The sequence below is a fragment of the Nyctibius grandis genome, chromosome 8, assembly GCF_013368605.1.
Source record: "Nyctibius grandis isolate bNycGra1 chromosome 8, bNycGra1.pri, whole genome shotgun sequence".
Classification (NCBI taxonomy): Eukaryota; Metazoa; Chordata; class Aves; order Nyctibiiformes; family Nyctibiidae; genus Nyctibius; species Nyctibius grandis.
Window position 1 is genome coordinate 36,235,633 of NC_090665.1, and position 17,990 is coordinate 36,253,622.

The following is a 17,990-nucleotide window of genomic DNA, read 5'->3' on the forward strand; positions in this document are numbered from 1 at the left end:
GTCTGAATATTAAGTACAACAGAAAATTGTGGATAAATGCCTTGTCCACAGGGATTTTCATTGTTCAGGAGTGTCCTTTCTGGTTTTAATCAGAAAAGCTGTCCTAGACAGGAAGCCTTTCCTGGTGAAAGTATAGTCAAAAACAGTAGATGTCTTTTAGTGCTAATGAACTGACATTTTTCAACAAAAAAATGTTGGACAAAATTTTCTTGAATGCCTCTCGTCCTGATCTGTTTCAATTTACCAGATGTCCAGGTGCTAACTGAGCTGCTGCCATGAAAGATGGACCATTTCCCTCTGAGCTTTCAAGTGCTCTTTTGTTTTGCTTAAAAAAAGGGAGGGGAGGAGGAAGGAAAAAAGATTTCTTAGTTGCCAAATTTGACAGCTGTCAGCTACCTTGATGGGACAAAATGATGATATATCACTTCACTCGGTATCTTACAATTTAATTGTAATTAATTATGAAAGAATCTACAACTCTTCAACATGAGTGCAAATATTTTTATTTGCAGGCAGATGTTTTTCATGCTTTATTAAATTTTGTGTATTTCATACCATTCAGTGCACAACTAAAAATAGCTGTCATTCTGTACCTACACAGAGAGTGTTTCATGCAGTGTGAAGCACTAACATCATATTTACTTGAGGACAGAACATTATGTTCCTCTTCCAGTATGTAAAATACATACGTTTAACAGTGGAATTAAGGACGTATTTTAAATATAGCAGTTGCTAAGCAATGCGCTATTAGCAGAACTCCAACAGCTTGGAACATATAGCATTTTAGGACCTATGTGCTCATTTTTATATTATTGCTTAGTTTGCAAAATACAGTTAGTAATCAACAGGGAAGTTTGTAATTGGCTTAGGCAATAGATGAGATTTTTTCTCAGTGCTTTTCTGGATCCTCATCTTAGGAAAAAGAACCAAATAAATATTATTATGTCTTGATACGCATACAGCTCTATTATTCTCTTCTACAAACTACGGATGAGTGAAATTCTGCTGCAGTGGTCCCAGAACTGCTGGGAGTAGAAGCCAAAGCAGCAGTATCTTGAGCTATCCGTGCCCACTGTTGGGCAGTTTTCCTTCATTACAGAAGCCTATGCAGAAGTACTCTGCTCAGTTAGCCCCATGGTAGTATTGAGACAGAGGGAGGAAGGCATCTGCAGACAGATTTACAGAGCCATCCTAGATCTAGGTGGAGGTAGGTTAACAACACACACAGCTTTTCCCATCCTATCCTAAAATACATGTGATTGATTGAACGGAGCTCCCCATGCTAATTCCTTTGGCAAAACCTCCTTATTGTTGACAAGATGATTAAGAAAGCACCAGGAAATTTCTTTGAACTTGCAATTGCTTTTGCTGTCCTGTGAATTTCTTTACAAGAGGAAATTATCCAAACCAATACTGTGGCTGTGGGTCAGGTCTGATCCTAGGACTTGTGCCACCCTAGACAGGTCTGAACTCTTCCTTGTTTGCCTGCTTTATCTTACCCACCAACATCACAGTTGTGAACATGGGAACTGTACCATGGAGATCCCCAAAACACAACTGCAGGAAAATTTCACTATCCTTCTCCATACCACAGTGTGCATCCATGATATATGTGAGTTCTAACCTGCAGAGTGAAACCCACAGCAGTGTCCACTGTTGCCCGTGAATCCCTTGAGACTGCCACTCTCTGTGATGTGCAGAGGTAAAGCCTTGACAGTACTGGAGGCAATGGGAGTTTGGCATTTAACAGATCTGCCTTTGGTTCAATGAGGCCAGAAGCCACTCCAAAGTCCTAAATCCTCATGACCCTTCACACAGATGACCTCCCTAAGACAGATGTACCAAACACTTACCATCCTCCCTTTGAACTCAGTCACAGGTGTACAATAAAACCTAGCTCGAATGAGATATGTGGTTCCTTGGAGATTATCCTGGTTATACAGATACATAAGTAGTTGCCTATATCTACAAAATCCTCCATTTCATGACATCCTCATAATTTCTTCCCCTTTTTTTGGGCAATTTAATGTCTATTTCACATAAACATATTTTAAGTTTCCTACCATTTGCTCATAAATATACTGCAACGTTTCTAGAATTTAAGAAAGCTAAAAATACTTTTACAAATATCTTTAAGGAGAAATGATTCCCTGAAGATGTTATGTAGCAGAGGCTGTTCCCTATTCAACTCGTTGCCTTTGATTAACCACTTAAAAAAAAGAAAAAAGGAATAGATTAATTATCAAAATTAGTCCTGTAGTGCACCATGAGCACTCTGAGTGAAACCTGATTCACCACCCCGGGAGGGACTGGGGGCTGAGGATGCTCAGCACCTCACAGAATTGGGTTTGCAGGGAGAAGTCAGAGGTTTCCTTTGTGAAGTAGTAAGGAGTGAGTGCACTGTTTGCCCAATAGCAGTTTGGGGTAGTTTGTTAAAAAAAAAAAAAAAAAAAAAAAAAAATTCAGTTCTGGGCTTGGAATCAATGCAATTCCCTTCAGCCTATTAGACTTGCCGAGAAGCCCGTCTCAGGACATGCAGCGGTTTCTCTGACTGCTCAGCCATGTAATAACACTGAAAACAAAGGCACAAGAACTGACCGTGTCACACTGTAATGTCGTTATTCACTCAATAAAACTGTGGCCATGGCTTTGCCCAAAGCTGCGGAGTAGCTGTGCTCATTATACAGGTAACTTCTCCCCAAAGCCAGCGTGCGGCAGCAGCAGTCCCCAGGCTGGCCCTTTCCAGAACTGTGCAAAGCCTGTCCTGAACTTGGTTTCACAGTTCCCTGCACATCTCGCTCTACTCCAGCTTGCTGCCACTCCGGAGACAGCGTGCCTGACGTTTGCCATTTCATTCTCATTCACCTTGCCTGTCACCTTAAGGCAGCCTTAATTATAACATCATCGAAGGTTTATTCAACAAGATCTGAAGATTGTGCTTTAATTACAAAAATGAAAACACGCGATTACAACCAAAGTAAGTATAAACCACAATATTTGGCTATAAGTAGCAGCTGAAGCATTTTTAAATGTCTCAGTGCCTCTCATCCAGAAGTCCCTCAGTTTGTCCCAGCTGGAAGATTTGAGAATCCAGGTTTCCTTGTGCCTATCTATATTTTGGATGCCTTCTACAACTTGCTACCTCCATTTGGGCTCATTTTTTGAAGCTCAGTTTGGATGCAAATTCAAAATGCCTTAAGTGGTTGTATCTTTGGCCAGGCATTTGGGTGATTTGACTTCCTGTCCTGTTGTTGAAATACAAATGGCTTCTTTGGGGATATCAGTTATATAAAGGCCATTTCTCCTTAAGTCCTACTCAGTTTAACTAACTTCTCAGTATTCTTACTCAGTCCAATCATCCAACATGAACTTCTTACTTTACGGTTCCCAGAAATAGCTGATGCTACTGCTATGTTCATAGCAAATAACACACAACGTATCAGATCGAAGCAGAAGATGTTAAGGTTAGGATGCCTGTTAGATTACCAGTTTTCGCTAAAGGCCACACTTGACACATTATTAGCATTAACTAGTTTTCTCTCCTGGAGTTACCTATGGGTTCATGTTATTGTTTTCCCTCAAGTTTTGCTGGATTTCTGTGTCACAGGACAGTTGCAACTACTTTGTTGTTGCCTATTTTGTCCCCCAAAGGACAAAACGCAATGCCAGAGGCTCTAACTTAGGCTGAAAAGAAAAAAAATTGGTCAGTTGCCTCAAAGCTACTGTTTTGAGACACTGAACACTTTGTAAAGGCAGTCTATGCACTTTGGTATAGGTATTTTTTATTAATGGAGTGCTTCAAAATGGGGCAAAAAACGACTTAAGACTTTAATAAATCTTGGAAATGACCGGGTATTTCAGAAGTTAAGCTCACCCTCATTACCCTGTAACACTACCTCCTGTGAGGCTACCTGAGACATATTGTACAATAATTGTGTTCTGGCAGCTGACTCCGAGAAGCCGACGTTAACCTCTCCCGCCCCCCAATACATACAGATTATTCCCATTAGAACGGATTGATGAATGAAAAGATCATAGTTAATGGGTATTACTTTAATGCAGAGGGCCAAATCCTATTATCCTGTGCAACGGGCAGTGTAAATAGTGTAAAGGAGCCCCGCTGGGACAAAGAGAAATGAAGTCCGCTGCACGAGGCCCCACATCTGCTCGGGCCCTGCCCCCATCCTTGCTCAGCAAAACCTCTCCAGTTGTGCAGCTGGTTTATGTGGCCAAAGGATAAGGCGGTTTGGCCCATAGGGCTTCTTACAGAGCCTGTTAATGGCAATAGGAAGGCTCTCATTGACATTAGTGATCTTGGTGGCAGGCCAGCAGAGAGGAAGGCTGGTCGCGTGGTTTGTGCTTGCGATCTTGTTAACAGTTTCTGAAGAAGTAGCAGTGTGTATTTGCGTGCTTGTGGTACTTTGATCACATTTCACCCTACCTTTTTCAGATTAATAAGTACATTACGTGGGTTATGCAGATTATAGTGTGTGCACTAAGTTATTTGTTATATTATTCACCAACAAATATAAGATAAAAAGTAAGTCTGCATATAAGTACCCACAACTGCTGACTGACTTATAATTAACTTTGAAAAATTGCTGGTTTAGGAGATATTATAGATTACAATTTTAAATATAAGGGGCTTCAGAATAGCTCTCACGATCAGCGCAAGTACAAGGTATTCAGTGAAGGATTAATTCCCTAAACTGCTAATCAGCTCTATCTCCTGTCTTATCAAATTGTAAATACATTATGCTATATTAAAGTATGAGCATGCAGCTAATTAAAGCAGAGCCTGAATTTAACATCAGCTACTCCCCCCTTGACACAACAAAAATATTCTGTCAAAAAAGGCTGTGCATAACAAGTGTTAACAATGAAAATGATTCTTTTTAAAGTGATGCTGTGCTCCTACAGCAGCCTTTTGTTTTCATTTTGGAGGATTTCTTTTTAAAGAAAAAGAAGGAGGGAGGAAAACCACACAGTCTTTCTGGAGAGACAAGTTGGGGAAGACATTAATTCTATTCAGTCTACAGCTGGAAGCCCACAGGAACCAACCAAGGGATTACAACCAAGGATCTACAAACAGTATCTGGATGACATCCAGCTAAAACCTGGTTCATTTACAAACATTTTTAATAGAGTCTGATGTATAAATGCTGCAAAGCAAAATAAGATTTTTTTTTTAAAAGCAAGACAGCAAAACCCATCCACATTGTTAAAGGAATGCAGTATAAATTTAAATGAAAGATCAGTGAAGCCTAGCCGAGCAGAGGTTCAGAACCATAACTGAGCATCTTTTGCAAAACTGCTTCTTTTAGTTGCTTTTTTCTGTTTCAAACTCTAATAAAGCGATGCCATTATAAAGAAGGCAGGAAAGAAAAACATACTGAAATTATTCACCTATGACAACAACATAAAATGAGAGAATACGCAGCAAGGTGAGCTTTCAAACAAAGTTATTTTTTTAAAAATTCTTTGTGTAAACCCATCAAGTTTTTGTTTGCCACTGGAAAGTTTTCACACCCCAAAGACCTCAGAACATATGACGTTATTAATGTTATTCAGCAACAAAAGACATACATTTTGTCAAGATCTACACAATACAGTATAATAGAAAATACGGGGGGGGGCTTTTTTGGTTTTCTCCATTTCTTTCTTTTCTTTTCTTTTCTTTTCTTTTCTTTTCTTTTCTTTTCTTTTCTTTTCTTTTCTTTTCTTTTCTTTTCTTTTCTTTTCTCTCTTCTCTTTCTCTCCTTAAACATCTCTACTTACAGGAAAAAAATCTCAGCAGGAAATCAAAGAGATTTACCAATAAAATCAATAAACATTTGCAGACTGTTTGGTAGTGATACTGTTGAGATAAGACAGAGTTACAGCCCTGTTTGATCAATGTTTATTATAGGGCTCATATTTTTTTAATACAAGTGGATCAGAAAAACGTGAGGTTTTTTCCCCTCCCGGCACTGGATTCTGTAGGTTTCATATACACAGAAACTTTATCTGGCTTGTTTGATTTAAATGTGTAACAGTTATAAAAATTCAAAAGCATCCTGGTTTGAACTAAAAGTTCCTTTCTTCACTCCCCCCAGGTTAATTTGTTGGCTTTCGGAGTGATTATTTATAAAGTATTTCGACACACTGCAATGTTAAAGCCAGAAGTTAGTTGTTATGAAAATATAAGGTAAGTTTGCCATTTAATACAAATTCTACCTTCTGTAATTTTAAATGCAGCCAGAGATGAAAGTAAGTATTCAAAAATAACAATTTAATCTTCTGGAAGGTTTGTAGAAAAAGAAAGATTTTTTTTTTCTGTTACCCCTCATATAGATTTGGAGGTAGATTTTGCAATCTTTATTCCCATTGAGCAATACCTTGTACAGTAACACTGTGGTTGTATGAGAGGTGTACGAGGAATACAATGAGTGGCCTGTATCACCCAGAGAGTAAAGCCTGATGGCAAGGTTAAAGAAGTAATTGTCCCTTTTTCTTAAGTACTCTCCACAGCCTCTATGCAAGCCAAAACAGATTTCAAAACTTACGCCTGAATCAGGACCAAAATATTTGCCTTGAAGTAGCAAGTAATATAGCGATAAGAGAATCAAGCCATTCATGTTATTTGTAAAAAGTCTACAGTAGGACATTGTGCTTCTGTGGCATGGGGGGGTGTGGAGGGTTCTCTCCAGGATTTTTACTTTGCATGCTGCTATGATTTTTCCATCAACTCACTCTCTTTAAAACTGATTTATAGGGACCTTGAAAACCGTTTGTGCAGGAAAAGCTCAAGTGTACTACAGGGAACATTGAAAACAACTTACTGTTTGTGTTGCTTAGGAACACTCCTGCAGTTTCAATGCATTGCACTAGATTTATAGTTAGGATTTAGCAATTGTTTGATTGATTACTTTCTCTTATTCCTCACCCTTCGTAGCTTCATGTGGTGAGCTGGTTTTAATGAAGTTGAAAATTACTCATTTTCAGAGGAACAGTGCTAAAAATGCCTGTTGTTCAAAGGAAGTCCTGCAACGACTGGGCTGAGAATGAATAAGAAAGTAATCAGTGGCTTCATTTCCAACACAACATGCTGTAATTTGCTCAAGTCTGTGAGCAGGACTCTACAGCATGTTGGAACAAAAATCATAGCCAATCAGTTCCTGTAATTTTAAAGCATCAATATGCTGACCCAGGAACTATTTGAGAGCATTTGTGTTCTAAAAACAAAAATAATTTTTTAAAAGAGAAAGAATTAAACAAAAAGTCTAGTTTTACAACTGGCACCGTCTTCTGCAGTGAACATGAGACACAGCCTGTGAGCCCTTTGATGTCATGCACGTGTACTGACCTAAGAGCATACTGTACATTTTTCTGGATTATTTTTTGAGGGGGACAAGGGGGAGGAGGAAAAGTGGGGGAATGCTTCATAACAGACATATGTTTTTCCTTGGGGAATTACACTAACAGGAGATTTAAATCAAATCATATGGTGCTGCAGTACACCAGAGAAAACATATCTGAAGATTAAAGAAGCCAATGTTTTAAGGCCCTCCAGTTTTACTCCTTTGCTCTTCTGCGGTGATTATACGAGCTTATTCATGCCACAGTGCTACAGCACACCCTAAAGCGCAGCCCATGCATTTGCAATTCTCAGACCTTTGCAGCTGTGAAAAAATTGCCCAGGCAGCATTCACCGTCCAAAGTAGTGAAGGAAGGAAAATAGCACGTGCCCACATGTTGTTCGCAATGTTTCCTTCTTCTCTAGATCCTGTGCACGAGGTGCTCTTGCTCTCCGTTCTCCTTGGGCTACCTGGATCTTCGGGGTCCTCCATGTCATCCAGGATCTGTGGTTACTGCATATCTTTTTACAATCTTCAATGCATTCCAGGGGATGTTCATCTTCATATTTCTTTGTGTGTTGTCTAGGAAGGTAAGTGTCCCATTCCTTGTGGGCAGTGACTCGGGCAGTCTTGTGTACCTACACAGGCAGGTGCCCAGCCCTGCAGTGGAGTTGTGGTGAAAACTTTTTCAGAGCAAGGGAGGAAATTCTTGTGCCTGTGATGGGGGAAAGGAGGGAAGAGGGGAAATTTTGCTATTGCCTTCACTGGAGACAGAACCTCTGCCCAATTTTTACCTTCTCGCATCATAGTTTTAAAACCAGTGTATGAAACATGGAAAAATATTTTTTCAAATTGTAAAACTGGTTATACTGCCATTTACCTGATGAAATAACACAATACGTGCAATAAAACTCTCTTCCAGTCTTTCCAGTTAGTAGCAGGATTCACCCACACTATCCTGAGATAATACTTTCTTCCATATCCTGTCCTAGTCAAAAGCAGTCCCACCTTAAAACACTTCGTGAATGGGAGCAGTACAAAATGAGTAAAAAGACATGTAGACCTATTAATAAATCTATTTCATATTTTATTTCAATATTTTTATTTCAGATTCAGGAAGAATATTATAGATTGTTCAAAAATGTTCCTTGCTGTTTTGGCTGCTTGAGATAAATGGAAGGAAAACATGTGTGAGCATCTCAGTGGAAGAAGGGAGCAACCTAGCTGATGTTGTTACGGATATTCAGAAAAATATGGTATTGTGAAAGTATGAAATGACCCAGTGAGCAGGCATAACTCTTAACTGAATTACTGACTGGTTTTGTACATACATGTGCATTCATGCAGAGCATTTATATTATGCTGTATACAAACAGTATACAAACCAAACTGATTATTGCTACACAGATATTAATGAAGTCCAGGGAAAGAAGCAAATTTCTAAAGGAGCTCAAGACTTTTCATGACTTAGGTTTTGTTTCTAATATTAGAAATATCTGCAGTTCTTGAAAGCAAGATACCAAAAACCAACTGGCACAGCAGGTTTTATGAATTGCTTTGCTAGTGGAAACATGTTCACTGTCTTTTTGTAGTAATGAGCTTCTTACATTAAGTTGTATGTGGCCATCTGCAGGGAATGGGTTCCATTAAAGAGTCAATAGATAAAGATCTGCTTCAGCCCAGACTTTTGAAAACATTTCTTTTAATTTAAAGTAGATTAAAAAAGGAATTTGTTTAATATTATTCTCTTATCACTCTGAAATATATATTTGTATATTAATCAATTCTTTATTTTTATAACTTTTAAAGAACTCTTTAGATTTAAAGAGCTGAGGTCAGATCAGATACAAGAATGACGGGACAGCTATTTTATAAGTGAAAGATTATTTTGTGAATACTTTGAAAAAGATCTGGTTCTTGTTTTATTTAATTGACAAAAAGACTGGGATCTGCTAAGCTGGCACTATGATTTTGGAGGCTGTGGGAAGAAGATGCTTAAGCCAGTTAGGCGCGTGATAGAGATATTTGGAATCCAGACCTTGTAGGATAAAATTAAAAGTAAAGTCGTAGAAGATTTAAATTCAAGGTCCTGTGCCTCCATACCACATAAAATTGTAATTACAGCAGTTTTCTCTGCTCATAGCATCTTTGAGTCAAACAGTTGTCTTCCTCTGAGGCTCCTGGTTTTGAAACACTTATCCCATGTTTAACCGTAGGAGCATCCATAGATCTACTGAAATCAAGGGAGTACTTGAGGTGCAAGTTTTGCTGGACCAGGGCATAAACACGATGCATCAGCAGTTCCACCTTTGCCATCTTACTTATTTTAAAAGTATGCTTTAATTTCACCCTTTTAACACCTAGCTTATGTGAAGTGCTGAGCAATCCTCAGTCCACGTTGCCTTCTCAGGAAGCGTCTAGGATCTCAGATGAAGCCCAATATTTTTACCAGTGAGACACTGTAAATATGTAGTTGTTAATAAATCCCACTGCTGTGATGTCTGTTAAAATAAAGCACTACTCTGGAATTTTATTTATATTAAAGGAAACCTTTTTTTGGTAATGTGCAAAATTGTTTGGTTTTATCTTTTCTCTACACACAAGGATTTCATTTTATGCACTGCAGTGACATGCTTCATTAAGTATATTCCATGTCTCTGTCAAAATTTTGGAGACCACAAGAGGAATATTTTTTTCTGAAAAAAAATTATTTCTGTTGAATGTAAAATATGCGAATAAACTGAAGTGCTCAGCTTTTGCATTTCGACATGTTTCCCTTCATTAAATAAATACAGTGGCAAAAGTTCTCATGGTTATATATTGTTTGCCCTGAATTATTTCCTGTATTTCCTTTGCTGTTGAATATGTTCTTCCAGGTTTGGGAAGATGCAGATACATATTACTTAAAAGAGTGTTTTTAGAAGGATATCGACTAATACATCATTTTTAATCTCCTACAGAAACGTAACTTATAGTAAGTCTGTCTGGACAAAGAAGCATCTCTAGTAACTACATAATGACTTCAGCATGCTCAGTGAGATTGAAAAAGTTCCTTGGAAAGAAAATATATCATAAAGTGTTTGGTTACAATAGTCTTATTAATGAAAGAACATCTTTTATAGGAAAACTGTGCTCTCCAGTCTCTGGGTCAGATCTTCACTGAAACTCTGTTTTCCTTACATGCAAGGATGAGTTTTCATCTTTTAACACAGCACATAAGGAGCAGAAAAATTTCATTTAGATTCATTGCCTTAGAGCCTGAAGGATATTGTAATTGTCCTCCCTAATGCATGCAGAAATACTGACGAGAAATAAAAGGGTTTATTTGTCACAGCCCTTAGTAACACAAGCACCAGCCCAGCAGAGAGAGAGAAGGAGAGACAATGGACATAAACTGAAAAAAAAAGAGGTTTCAGCAAGCCATGAGGAAAAACCTTTTCACCGTGAGGATACTCAAGCGTTGGAAACAGTAGCCCAGAGAGGTCGTGCGGTTGTGTTAAAATCTTTGGAGGTTTTTAAGACTGGATAAAGTCCCCAGCAACCTGATCTCACACCTGACTCTGCTTTGAGGAGGAAGGTGGATGAGATGACCCTCTGAGGTCCCTTCCAGCCTGAACTGTTCTATGAGTCTATGATATGAAATATCAAATCAGAAAAATAATAGTTGGGCATTAGTTATGATTTTGTTAAGCAAGCTTGCACTCAAGTGCCGTGTATCAGCTGAACAAACTTTTTTTCCAAAAATAAATTTGCATGATATATTCATCAAATCAACTGGTAACTAGTTGACCGGTTTGAAAAATAAAAACTTTCTTCAGTATCTTCTCAGATTCCATGCTTTTGAGAGGTATATGACTTCTCCAGGTGGGGCCAGCAGGAAAAAAGAAAATAAAAAATTCAATGATTGACAGGACAGATAAAAAGTAAAATGTTAAGGTTTCATTCTGAAAGCAAGTGCTTGCTGAAGAGAGAAATTGTTTCCATTAAATTAATCAAAGAGAAATTTGTGTTCAGTGTTGCATTTCAAGGTGTGCTTCAGAATATAATAAATAAGGTCTGGATTAAGAAAGACTGGTTTATTCTGAAATAATTATTTCCTCAAAGTATTTGAAGTGTATTTCAAAGAAACCACAACATTTAGGAGTTAATTATCTTCACAGCCTTTGGGAGGTTCAGTCTGCCAGAGCTGTGCTGATGAACAGATTGTCTGCTCTCTTTACCCACCGGAATGAAGCAGGTAGGCATTGAAAACACCATAGATACTGTTCAAATTTATTTCAGACTTTCCTCCACTCTCCATTTGTCACAGTCCTTCAACTCAGAACACCGTGGTGCCCTGAAGCCAGGAATTTGCAAACTCGTGCATCTTATTGACCAGCCATATAAAGCAATGTTGCACATGGTGACATTAGGCAGAATGAACAAATATTTGCAGGGCTGATTCCTCCAGCTGCTACATCTCCAGCATCACTTTTCTCACCAAGAGTACCAGTTTTTATATCTTTGTCATGATAGCCACTTAAAGCCCAGCTCAGAAGCACTCTCTTGCCAGATGCCAGTTAGTCATAGGAGAAGTCCTACCTCCTTCTTTGAAACCTTTATAGATGAGATAAAAAGGCCGAAACTCAACCCATGAAGGAAGTTAAAACTTTCTTTCCTTTGGGAAAAGAGCTAGTGGGAGAAGGGCTCCTAACCAACAACCTGCTCAAGCCTGTGTTACTCTTTTCACTCTGTTATACATTCAGGACACGCAGCATTACTGTGCTGTGAGATTACAGAAGTGAAGATGCTACCTCACCACAATCATCCCCCAAAGATATTTTATATAAAATTAAGCCTTTAAGATGGATGCAGACTTGAAAACCGCTGGCCATCAATGCACCGATAGTCCATTTAACCACAACCGAAATGTCAAGTGCAAATGTGCTAAAGCATTTTCACGAGTTGCCTGGCTCCCTGCCAGCTCAGCTCTCATGGCCATGGCTGTGGGCAGCCATATCGACTGCAGCCACATGAAAGACTCTGCTGTTTTTTCCAGACTCTGTATCTCCATGACAATGCTCCCGAACAAACCCTATGGAGAACCAAGAGCCCTTGCAATATCCAGACTTCACCAGGAGTCAGATGCACAGCCACACGTGGTACTCAGAGGTCCTGGAGCTGCTGCTTTGAAACAAGCCGCAAGATGTGATGAATGGAAAGTACCATAATTCCATCAACTCTACTGTTACAGCAAAATTGACAGCAGCAATTCTACTGGGTGGAAAGAACAGAAAGTATGAAAAAAAAACCCCACACAACAAAAGTAGCAGTAAAACTGACTGCTGAGAATGTACTTTTTTTTTTCAAACTGGAACAACAAAAAAAACCTTAAAAAGCATACAGAAATTATCATGAAACAAAAACATGACTTTTGATTGATTATATTTATGAAAACAAGACCTTACTTTTTTGTAGAGACCTTATTTTTACATCTTTCTAATGTAGGGTTGCACTTTTCCCAGAATTCCTTTTCCAGAGCTACCCCTTTAAATCTGGCAGAAGCTTTACTTCTACAGACATTGTTTTACAGCTCTTTGTTTCTTCCTGTCTTGCTGGTAAGTACTCGAATGTTATTGCATTTACTCTTTTGGATTCCCAAGGAGATAGCATATTTTCATCAGGTTTCATAACATAAGGGAGCTCTTCTGTTTTCTGAAGCATTGCCGAATATTCTAATTAAAACTAGCTCTAAAACTCGCCATCAGTCTTCACTGCAGTGCAACAGGCACCTCCCTCCAATGTAAGTCTTTGTATTTATTGTAACTATTTATATAAATGCTGCAGTCAGCTCTGAAGTAACATAAACCTAACACCATTTATATTAATTTTGTAAGACTTTTGTGAGACACTGCTGAATAATTTAGTCAAATCCAAGTTGATTGTAAACAGTTCTTCTTTACAATAACTAAGTTTGAAATTTGTGTTTTTAAGAGGCAATCCAGTTAATCTTGTAAAATGTGATGGGAAATACTATGTCTCCAACACCCATAATCAGTTATATTTTAATCTGGGCAGGGCTGTTTTCTTCCTGTCTTTGGCCTACCATTATTGGACCTAATAGATTGAGTTAAAGGCAGCAATCTTCAAAATCCCACCCCTCTCTCTGTGAATGTTTCTACACTGAAGAGGCTTTTGGCACCACCTTGGCTTCTGATGGCTTTCAGAAATAATTGTTGATGATACAGTAAATTTGTTTTCTATCCCTTGTGTTTAAATCCCAGTCTTACACACTCATGTATTTGCTCAGTTTTATGCATGACTGTCTTTGGCGTTAATGAGACTGCTCATGTGCACAAAGTTAAGCATATGTGCAAGTGTTGCATGAGCAGGGTCTTAGGATGCCAATTTGCAGTAATAACAGATTTGCATAAACTCATGATCCCAAGCACTGGGTTTCCTGCTCATTATCAATACTGAAATTAGTTTAGCTGTTTTTCATTCACTGATGTTATGAGCCTTTTTTTCTGTTTTTTAAGGTGAAATTAAAATTGCTTTTCTTGCCTCTCCCAAACCATTGTTGATTTCATCCCTGTCTTCCTTAATATATGTGGGGTTTCCCCCTCCTGTTGATGCACTTATAAATGCCCACCTTAACCATGGTAGTATCAGCTCATTTATGTTAGTGATGAAGGATCGGGTCACACTTCTTAAGCTGAAAATATGTTCCTTGCTGTGTAAGAGAGCTGCAGAAATATCATGTGCAAATACCCAGCTAGGACTCATCAAACTCCTGTGCACAAGTCATGGCTTCTGTCATCAAGGGGTTAGGCCCTAAATTAAATTAGTAGCAGCTGTAACCCATTTAGTATAGATGCCAGCTAAGGGAGAGGCAGCTTGTATACCTCTCCAGCCAGTGGGTAGCATAGAAGCAGAGAAAAGCAAAGCATATCCCCACAGAAATTATACTGCATGTCCTAGTGAAGGATAACCTTCCTTCTTATGCTCAGCTCTGGTTTGTCATTGTTACGACCAGCACTTAATGCCTATAATATAACTCCTAAAGACTTTGAGGTTTGACTCCTTGTTCTCAGAAGCAGTGGTGCATTCAGTCCCTCTGTAAATGGATGGGGTGGAGCCATATACCCACCCTCCTCTGGCAAGAACTCATGAGGACATACCCATCTAGAGACCCTCCCCTCCACAGTGTACTCACCTGCGTTGCCTTCCAGCCCCTAGTCTGACCACACAACCAAGGAGGCTGGAGTGCAATGTTTGACTTTGCACTGAGGAAAGGATCTCAGCACTGCAACAGAGAGGCAGAGACAACTGGAATACAAAGGTAAAAACAGTGATATGAGTGAGTGTCTCCTAATCCAAATATGTAAAGTTTTCAAAGAGAGGGGAAAAAAATAAAAGAATAAATTCTGAAACAAAATGGATAGTTGAGAGCCATCATCTAGAGAACCACACACTTCCCTGTCTGAATAACTGAACTTGACAAAAGAAAAGGGGACTAGTGATGGAGAAGAGGAGGCGGTGATATTTAAAGGGGGGAGGGGAGGAAACACAACCAGATTTATGGATTATTGGGGAAATGAGAGAAGTATCAAATGGTAATAGTTTGCTAGCATGTCTCCCCTGAAGCTAAACAAAACTGAAAAAAAAAACCCCAACTGAATCTTAAAGCAACTCCCAATTGATATCCTATATGCTGGCTTTTTAATGAATGATTTGTATGCAACACTTCTAGGTTAAAAACATTGCAGGCTTGTGAATCAGACAGCATAATCCTGCAGAAACAGCAGGAAAATGTTTACTATAAGAGAGAAAAAGGGAAAGATCCTGTGGTTCTGCTCATCTTCCGTGAAACCATGTCAGCCTATGAGATTTGCTCATACAGTCACTTGGCTTGAATGGTCTTGTTTGTTTGTTTTTTCTTCTTTAAAACTATTGTTTTCTTCAGAAAGACATTGTGTGTATGGAATACATATGCTGTAAGCTACAAGTGAGTAGCATCCTTCTGGATCTGACAACCTCAGAGTGCATCCATCTCAGAGACACTCTTCTCTGCACATGTTGTCTGTGCTGAGAAGGTTCAACAGAAATATACTCTGTACTTATACATACTGTATAAGTACATAAAACCAGTTTTTAAGGTAAGCTCTCCTTCCATGTGGTCAATGTTATCTTAACTACTGAATGACTAAAGAGTTAGATTCCCTCAACTATGTACCATCTACTTCAAGCCCATTCAGAAATGATTCCATGTTGCATGGCTATTTTAGGCTTCCTCACCCAGATCAAAGTTTAAGCAATATTAATGGAGGATGTTACAAGTGACAGTTGTACCGTGTCTCTTCTACACACAAGAGTTGCTGGTGAAGGGCTTTATGTAATGACAATGAAGCATAGTGTCTTCTCTGGGCCTTGTACAGTGCTAGTGCAGGCTGACCTCAGAGGCTTTACCCTGGCAAGGTTCTGCAGATGAGTGTTATGGCTGGTTGCCAAAGCAACATCCTCTCCAGGAGTGCAGCCACATTTTGGATCTCCCCTTTCTATAGCAGGAAGAATGGAAGGGAATTTGTAACAAAAGCATGCTCTGGATGTGTTTCTCGAAGCATGCTGCGGGAGGTAATGATAAAATCTGCCCACAAAAGCAGTGGCTGAGACAGGTTCTGGTTCAGGTTACTTGAGGTGCCTGTTGAACTGAATTTACTGAAATAGCAGGGTGATACCAATACAGAATTAATGCCTGGGCTCTGGCTGTACAAAGAATGAGCATCTTGAGGCAGGACACCGGCACTGTGCTGCTGGGGATGGTCGGAGGCATGCAAAGGCTCTGCCCAGGGGAAAGCACTGCCAGGGCTGTCACCAGTGTGCCTGCCACGCTGCGAGGCTCTGGGGCTGCCGCTGTAGAGAAGCGGCAAAAAGCCAAGCGGGAGGCTCCCAGGGACGGCTGCACTGGAAGTCTGAGATAAAGTGGAGAGGGAAAATGAAGTGATGTTGTTGTAACAAAGTCTCTTGTTCAGCATTACGTGAGAGCATGTTTTCTGTGATCTGTACCACTGGCGCACTTAAGAGTACTTCTGTGGGTTCCTGGGATTTCGCAATTCTTTACTTTAGTGAACCTAAAGTTCACATTATAACTCCCACATCTGTCACTAATGAGGGCAGCAAAACTTTAGAGATTTCTGAAAGCCATCTGGAGCCATAGAGAGCAAAATCTCTGGAGACTAGCCCAGGGAGAAAGGTATTAACCCTCTTAGTGCTGATGGAAAAGCAGGAAAGCCAGTTAATATTACTAAATAAACGAGTCTGTGTGTGTCTCAAAGCCTTACTGCAATTATTTTCAGTACAGCACACTTTCTTTACCAGCCCAGGGCCCTTGAAAGTATAATCACGAGGGCAGCACACAAAGAGGCTTCATTGTCTCTTTGCACGAGTTTGCAGACGCTTGAGAAACCTGAGGGTATCAAGCACAGGTCTGCGAGGGGTGGAAATGGCTGCGGGGAGTGTACCATCATGTCCTGCCTTTTGAAAAGCAGGAACTCCCCTTTCTTAAACAACTCTGTTCCCCTACCAGGGGCTGACTCTCGGAGGCTGCATCGGTGGTTGTCGCAGCTTCCAAGCTCTGACTTGGCTCTTGCAGAGGATATTCCTGTGACAGACAAGCCTGCTCCTCTGCCACTTATTTGTTTAAATGGGTTCAAAAGTTCTCAGCTTCCTGACAACTTTTTTTCCCCTTTTGTTTTATACCAATCAGTTAATTTGCTAACATCACCCTCCCTATCTTCTGATCTTAGGTAAGCTGGCTGGGTTTACTGGTGCCTTTATCACCACATTACAGCCAGCAGTGAGGAATGCAAGTCAGAAGGGGAAATGAGGAGGGACGGCTCCTTTGAAACAGGGAGGAAAGAGGTCAGGGCCGTGGGCAGACGGGAGAGGGTGGAAGTGGCAGAGGAGGGGATGTACTTTCAAAACGAATCTCATGCTGCACTAATCCAACTGCTATTCAGCTTGATCCTGCTTGCTTATGCATTGCTAGAAATCTCGCTTTTTACCTCCTTTGTCCTCTTTTCTTATTCTGCCTGTTATAAAGTCTTCAGGACACAACCCTATTTTTCTTACATGTTTTATAAAGTGCTCTGTGTACTTTCACATGACATGCAGTTATTGACTTCTGATCAAGGAGTCTGTTTCAAATGGAAACATTTGAACTGATCAGAAAATAGGGAACGTTTTTCACAAAAAGGTGATTGTTTTTGTTTGAGAGGGCTTTACTTTTGAGTCAGAATTTCTGTCCTTAATCAACCACAGAGCTTTTTTAGCTCTCTTCCAGTTACTCCGGATTCACAGAGTGTGAATGAAAACAGACCGCAACTTTTGTCTTCATTACAAAAGGGACAGAGATTTAGAAGAAAAAAATTCATTGAGCAGTTTTATTAGAATAAAATGATGCTTTTGGCTTTGTGTTTGCTTATAGCAGTAGAATGATCAGAGATGCTCGTATTTGTTTTTTCCACTGGTCTGTGTGTCCTAGGTGAACAGAATAGTCCTACTTTATCTCTCACAATGTTCTTCCAAAACATGGTTGAGCAGAGAGGCATGACCATGAGGAAACTTGCCTTTACTTCTGCCAGCCGATAAGGAGAAATTCTTTTTCTTTCTACC

The 17,990-nt window shown here is 39.6% G+C and overlaps 1 protein-coding gene across 1 annotated transcript in view; it reads left to right on the forward strand.

Annotated features, from left to right (window-relative positions):
- Positions 1–10,153, forward strand: part of ADGRL4 (adhesion G protein-coupled receptor L4) — an 80,080-nt gene extending 69,927 nt beyond the window's left edge. Inside the window, 4 exon segments of the mRNA XM_068406901.1 lie at positions 6,096–6,187; positions 7,763–7,833; positions 7,836–7,927; positions 8,448–10,153. Coding sequence (XP_068263002.1) covers positions 6,096–6,187; positions 7,763–7,833; positions 7,836–7,927; positions 8,448–8,510 — 318 coding nt within the window. The 3' untranslated portion in view covers positions 8,511–10,153.
- Positions 10,154–17,990: the final 7,837 nt, after the last annotated feature.